The sequence below is a fragment of the Ceratina calcarata genome, unplaced genomic scaffold (assembly GCF_001652005.2).
Source record: "Ceratina calcarata isolate Rehan_Ccalc_2016 unplaced genomic scaffold, ASM165200v1 scaffold329.2, whole genome shotgun sequence".
Taxonomy (NCBI): domain Eukaryota; kingdom Metazoa; phylum Arthropoda; class Insecta; order Hymenoptera; family Apidae; genus Ceratina; species Ceratina calcarata.
Window position 1 is genome coordinate 901,495 of NW_017155624.1, and position 6,075 is coordinate 907,569.

A 6,075-nucleotide genomic window follows, 5' to 3' on the forward strand; every position below is an offset into this window, starting at 1 on the left:
TATGCATTATTATTTGTATATTTGCCCAAAAGCAGTCAAAATGACTGCTTTGGGCAATCTAGTGTTAAAGAGGATCAATTTCAAAATAAACCATTTGTTAGAAATATTATTACCCAATTTTACATTTAATATGTTTTTATATTTTATTCTAATTACTGTTTCTTAAATGGAACATATAAAAGTCTAACGTGCAACGAAACGATGTCCTCAGCAAAACCAGACGTCCTGATTATCTATTGTTGAATAACTCGCGAACAGCTTGGTATCAGAGCCACCGACCAAGGTACGTACGTACCTAGTTTCCTCTGCGCTTTCTTAGCTTAATTCAAGAATTGCATCGGACTGCTCCCAGGGCCGCGCACGTTCAACCAGCTAAGACGGCTTTCGCAGCTTAACAAGTGTGTGTAGGCCCCAGGCGTACTAGATTCTGGGACACTTTAGCAGAGTCAGGACTTTTGTACCGGCAGGCCGCTAGCTGCCGTTTACTGAAAATTCTCTACCGAAACGCTGACTCCCCTTGCTCGCGTACGTACGTTTAATATTAACAGCTATTTATGCCGATTTCATGAGTGCAGATAATTCAATATGCAAAGAAGAGACCGATGTTACACTCCAATGAAATTTGAAAACCTCTGTTCCAGATATTTGAATACAAGATTTACCATTTAACATAATAAATGTACGTCAGTTTTATAGTGTTTTAAATATTATTTAAATAAATCGATTTGTTCAGCAATGCGAGAAAGTATGATGACTGTAATGAACGACAATAATTTTTTTCAACATCCTTGTCCGATAAAGCCATCACCAGGAAAGTAGGATTTCCTGTCCGACAGCGGACAGGAAAGTTTTTCTGTAAAATTTCTTAGAACACTATAGATGTAGATAGATAGAACACTTGCCTACGCGAACTTTCTTGTTCGCCCTTCAAAAGCGTCGCGCTTCAAAACTGTTACCAAGTACGAAAGCGAACTGTAGTACTATGACGAGAATCGCCAACGAAGACACGTCTTAATCGAACGAAAAACACATCTCCTTTTACTCTTCTGTGTTGCTATTCTCTGAACACATTGCAAAACAGCCTTAACTTTTCTTGTGACTAATTATAAGCATTGTGAGAATAGAGTAAGACGATTTAATTGTTTCAAAGGAATATTTAAATCAATAAATAGAAAGGAAAAAGGGGGATGTTAAATAAATCGCACATGAGAACACTTTCGAGTAAAAAGAGCAGACTATGACAATACTTTCGTACCCATAAAACCAAGTAACCTGCAAAACTGTTATTTTTTTCCTGGAAATAAAATATTCTCCTTTATGTACCTTGTTAGCATTGAATATACTGCTGGCCCGTGTCAAGTAGTAAACGTAAAAAGCTCTGAACATAGTAAAACATAGGAAGGATGTTTTATACCATACAGGATGCCGGTAATAAATATAAAAACAAAGAGGAAACTGAAAGTAAACGTTGATTGGCAAATACGAGGTATTAAATGCAACAGAGAAAAAATATTTTATAATTAATCCAACTGGGCCGTGAAAACTTTACTTCTTTTGCTAAAAATCAATTTTATTTTATCTATGCTAGATATTTTATTTATGCTATCTATTTTATTTTATTTATTATCAATTTTATTTTATCTATGAAAATTTAGAAAAGAATTTTTCAATTTATATTTTACATTTATTTAGGTGACATTAGTCCTACGGTTGAGACCATTGGAAAAAGAGGTAACGTTGAAGATTAGGAAAAATATCGGGTCGAGGATTAAAGAAATTCCGAGTGTATCGCACCGCAGGACAGTTCTTATTCCATGAATTATTCATTCGAAAAAATAAAAATCTACGCTGCCGGGAATTGAGATAAATCCCTATCTTCTATATTCTTACACGTACTCGTGCCGTACGGAAACAGTTCTATGCGACATGTATGCGCCGTACGATGGGACGCATATTTCTCTCTGGAAGATACCTGCTCATACGCATATGTCACGAACACGGCACGTCTTTCGGCAAATGTAACGGCGGAAAAAAGTCTGAAACGTACGCACCGGGAACTTCGGAATGGTGCATTTCAGTTTAACGCGATCAAATATTTTTTCAGGAATACAAAGAACGTTGAAAAGACTAATATGTCTACATTTATTCTAATGAATATCTGTTACACGAGTGCAACACGAATTTTAAAGGGTTAATGTATTATTGAGAAAATATGTATGTGTTAATTGTGTTCCTTCGGAAAAATGATGTTCGTCGCTTTATGGACAGAAACTTTAATTGTGTGTACGAAACGAAGTCTGCACCGTATCTCGGTTGCAGCTATTTCTTAAGAATCCGAAAAGAGCGAGACGGGTTTATGAGCATTTCAAGATGAAATATGAACTATTCGATTTATGGGAATAACGTCTGGGAATAGTGAGATACTCGAGGGCTTTACGCTTGTCACATGATGTATTGTACGAGTATCACTATCAAAAGTGGTGTTTGCATTTTTAAAAGTTTTCTTATCGAAATCTGCGATTCAAGTGACACTGTCAGCGGTTGGAATTATAACTGAGAGACTCAAAAACTTAGGATAGCGAACGTCGCAGAATCCAAAGACATTAATCACGTTCTTCTTTAAAAGAATGATGATCTTTTTTAAATGTGCCACTTCCTTGAATATATTATTTCCCTATTGATTATTGCATGAAAAGGGCAATAATATTTATTATTAAAACTCTTGCAGACAGTTCACAATGCTCTCAAAGGAACAATTTCAAAAATTCCCTTTACATGCCTTTTCAGAATTATCAATCCATTACTTACTTTTAAAAGATTCATGGTGACGTTAACCGAGAGAACACAATCTGTCACAGTTCACAATAACTGACTCGCAAAAGCTGAAGATTACCATTTCCAAGTAAAATTTGAATGATGCACTCACCTGACTGGACTCCATGCGCAGGTGCAGCTGGCGCAGGGGGTACCAGGCCGGTGATGCTGTAAAGCGTCTGCCGACTGTCATACTTGTGGCCGCCGCAATGACAGGGCGTCGTGGGGGTGGGAAGGCCCTCGCTGCCCCTGATGGTACCGCCGACCACCGAGATCTCGTCGAGCTCGTGACCGCTGTCGTAATGGCACAATCTGGTCGCGCTGGTGCTAGCGCCGCCGCCGCCACCACCGCCTGTTCCTTCCCCGCCGCCAGCATCCCCACGACCACCGCCGCCGCTGCCCCTGCCGCCCCCGCTACGGCCCCGAAGCGACTGCACCAGTCGCTTGGCGCCCGAAGACATTCCACGGAGGTGATCCAGCCTTCCGGTATTCCCTCCCTCCCGTCCTCACCGAACACCGCCGTCTGCGAGACCGACGATATCCACCTGCGATTTTTCAAATTAAACGTCTCTGATGAGAGACTCTCAAAGAGTCGAAAAAGGAAGACTGAATCAATGACAAAATTTTATCTATGTTTCATTTTATTCACGAATTATAGCAAATAATGATCAGCTATACCAGAAGCTTGATAGGTAACGAAAGCTGAAACTTACTAAACGAGGATATCCGTCGGTCGTATGATAGTCTGCCAACTAGGAGTAACCAGCGACGATAGCCACGCACATGAAACGGCGACCGGTGTCACCGATCCGAGGCCACGATCGCGCTCATATTCTCCCCGGTATCGGGTTTCCGCGTTGTATCGGTACGCGCGACAAGATTCGAAACGGTACGGACTTCACTGACTCGGAATCGAGTCACGCGACGCAGTCGCGAACCGGCGACGACAAATCGGCGACGACGAGCGCATCACAGGTTTACCACTCGCGGATTTTCCATCGCTTTTCACGGACGAGCTTCGAACACGAGATAACGTAAACACTTACCCGCGACCGACGACGCGTCGCGAGTACTATTTGAGTAAAGGCGAGAATTCACGTCACGTGCGCGCGTAGCTTCTTCCTGATCCTGTACCTGTCTCTCCTTCTCTTCCTTTCCCTTTCTCTCTCTCTCTCTTTCTCTCTGTTTCTCTTTTTCACGCCCTTGATCCGTCGTTTTACGCTTTTTCTGTTCCACGTCTTTCCGCTTTTGGTTCCAGCGTTGACTAATCACCGTCCCAGTGACGAAATACAACCTTGTGGCAGACTCTTTAAGGGGGCAACAGTTGCGCAACAAGTGTCTCAAGCCACGGCACTCATGTCACGTGCTTGCCCTGTACTTCTCCGTCTAGGACACGGTACTCTCGATACTCTCTACCCCTTCGTCCTTTGCTCGCTTGACACACCACCGCCTCTGAGATGCTCAGCTTTCCTCTGAACAGTGTATCGTGCCCCGGCACCTGCGAACAGTAGAGATTAATTAGACTGAAGCACGGTGTTCATGAGCAAATTTAACAGAATACCAATCAAACTCTTTGTAAATAGAATGTCAGAGAAACTTTGAATTTAAAAACGGATCTGTTTTATATTAACGAATATTTTCCTTTTCTTATATTTGGTTTATTAATTGAAATTTAATAGATAATTTTGAAGAGGAAAACTGAGGCTATAACGTAGCTAAATCTCGCGTTGTGACGCTAATAAGATCTGCCATCATTTGGAGAATTGAATACTCGCCGCTGATGAACGAGTAATGAGTCTGGGATTAGACGAATCTGCGGGTAAATGACTAATATCCATTATGCATTGCCTCGATCGGACAGAAGGGGAGCTCGACTGTCAAGAACGGTAGATAGATTGACCTGGTGAATGAGTTATCCGACTGGATATTAACAAAATAAGGATTCCGGTTACGCTCGCTTAAGAGGGCTGCGAATGAATTCTAGAGTTACCTCAGAACGCATTAATCAGCCTATCAATTAACTCCGTAGTGAAACTTGTCAATTACCGTCATCCCTTCAGACAAGTTTCAGTGAAATTGTTATATTATACCTTTCCAGCTTGAATTTCTATGATAAGTATTCTCCACGATGATTAATGTAAGATACGAAATGCGTCGTTCATTAACGAATTTCAGTTTATATTTCATTGATCGCTTTCGTTCATCGCGATAACAGTTTCTTTGCCACGTTTGAAGTTCGCACAAAACTGTTTCGGGTGTCGCTGAAAATTTTATTTCAACATTTACACGCTCGATTCTTTCATCTCGTGAATAATAGAAAATTCTGCAGTCGCGCGACTCAACGCAACGAGATTGCTGACTCGCCTTTCTTCAAACAGTCAGAATTTCGTTACATATTCACCCCGTTGAATTTCATTCGACGGAACACGAAACTCTCCAGATACCGGTCGCGCGAGACCAACAAGTTATTTTCTCGACCTGTAATCCGGACCCGCGTTGTCCATTTCCCCCGGCGCAATTTCTTTCGTTCGTTCACGCGTGTGAAAAAAAGAACCGAGCCAGAAAATTATTAAATATTCTCACAGGATCTCGCTGCTCCCCAGCTGGTAGTTTCGAAATCTTTCCTCGTATTAAGTCCAGCCCGGAGAACAAGTGTAACGTGGAATTCATTCCCGGAGAACAAAACGAACAGAAGAGATATTAAAATAGAACGGAATAAGAAATGTTTTTCGTTTCACAATATTGAAGTTTTTATTGATTTTATTGAGATTTGCTACGAGTATCTTACGGATAAGGAAACACGTAGAGTGGACGAACGGACTTTCGTATCAGGCCATTCATCGGCTGTCGAGTTCAGTCGAGTTGACGTATTATTTCTACCTATTATTCTTCAGTTGGCTATAAAAAACATACTTTGACAGTAGCGTCTGCACTCGGCGATCGTGATACGAACGGAAAAGCTACGCGCCGGCGATATATCGAATTATTCCACAGACAAAGGGAAGCGAATATATCGACCTAGACAGCGAGAAAACGTCCGCAACGGTGGACGCTTTGTCCGACTGGTTTCTTTGCGAATCGACCGGATATTCTCAATCTGCTTACAAGAAACTGCATGTCGACAGCCACGAAATACAGGTAACCCTCCTATAACACGGTAGATAGGTTCCTAGAAAATGCCGTGTTGTGTGAAACCGTGTTGTATGAGACCCAGAGCCAGTACAAAAACGGGGGTTACGTTCCGAAAACTTATTAAAAACC

The 6,075-nt window shown here is 41.6% G+C and overlaps 1 protein-coding gene across 4 annotated transcripts in view; it reads right to left on the bottom strand.

Moving 5' to 3' along the window:
* The window catches only part of LOC108624816 (cGMP-gated cation channel alpha-1), a 104,302-nt gene that overhangs the window by 76,386 nt on the left and 21,841 nt on the right, over positions 1-6,075 (bottom strand). For all 4 annotated transcript variants that reach the window (XM_026813415.1, XM_026813412.1, XM_026813413.1 and 1 more), the window contains 2 exons: positions 3,528-4,312; positions 2,927-3,359 (listed from right to left, as the gene is read on the bottom strand). In XM_026813415.1, the coding sequence (XP_026669216.1) occupies positions 2,927-3,275 (349 nt within the window). In that variant the 5' untranslated portion in view covers positions 3,276-3,359; positions 3,528-4,312. The remainder of the gene's footprint in view (positions 1-2,926; positions 3,360-3,527; positions 4,313-6,075) is intronic.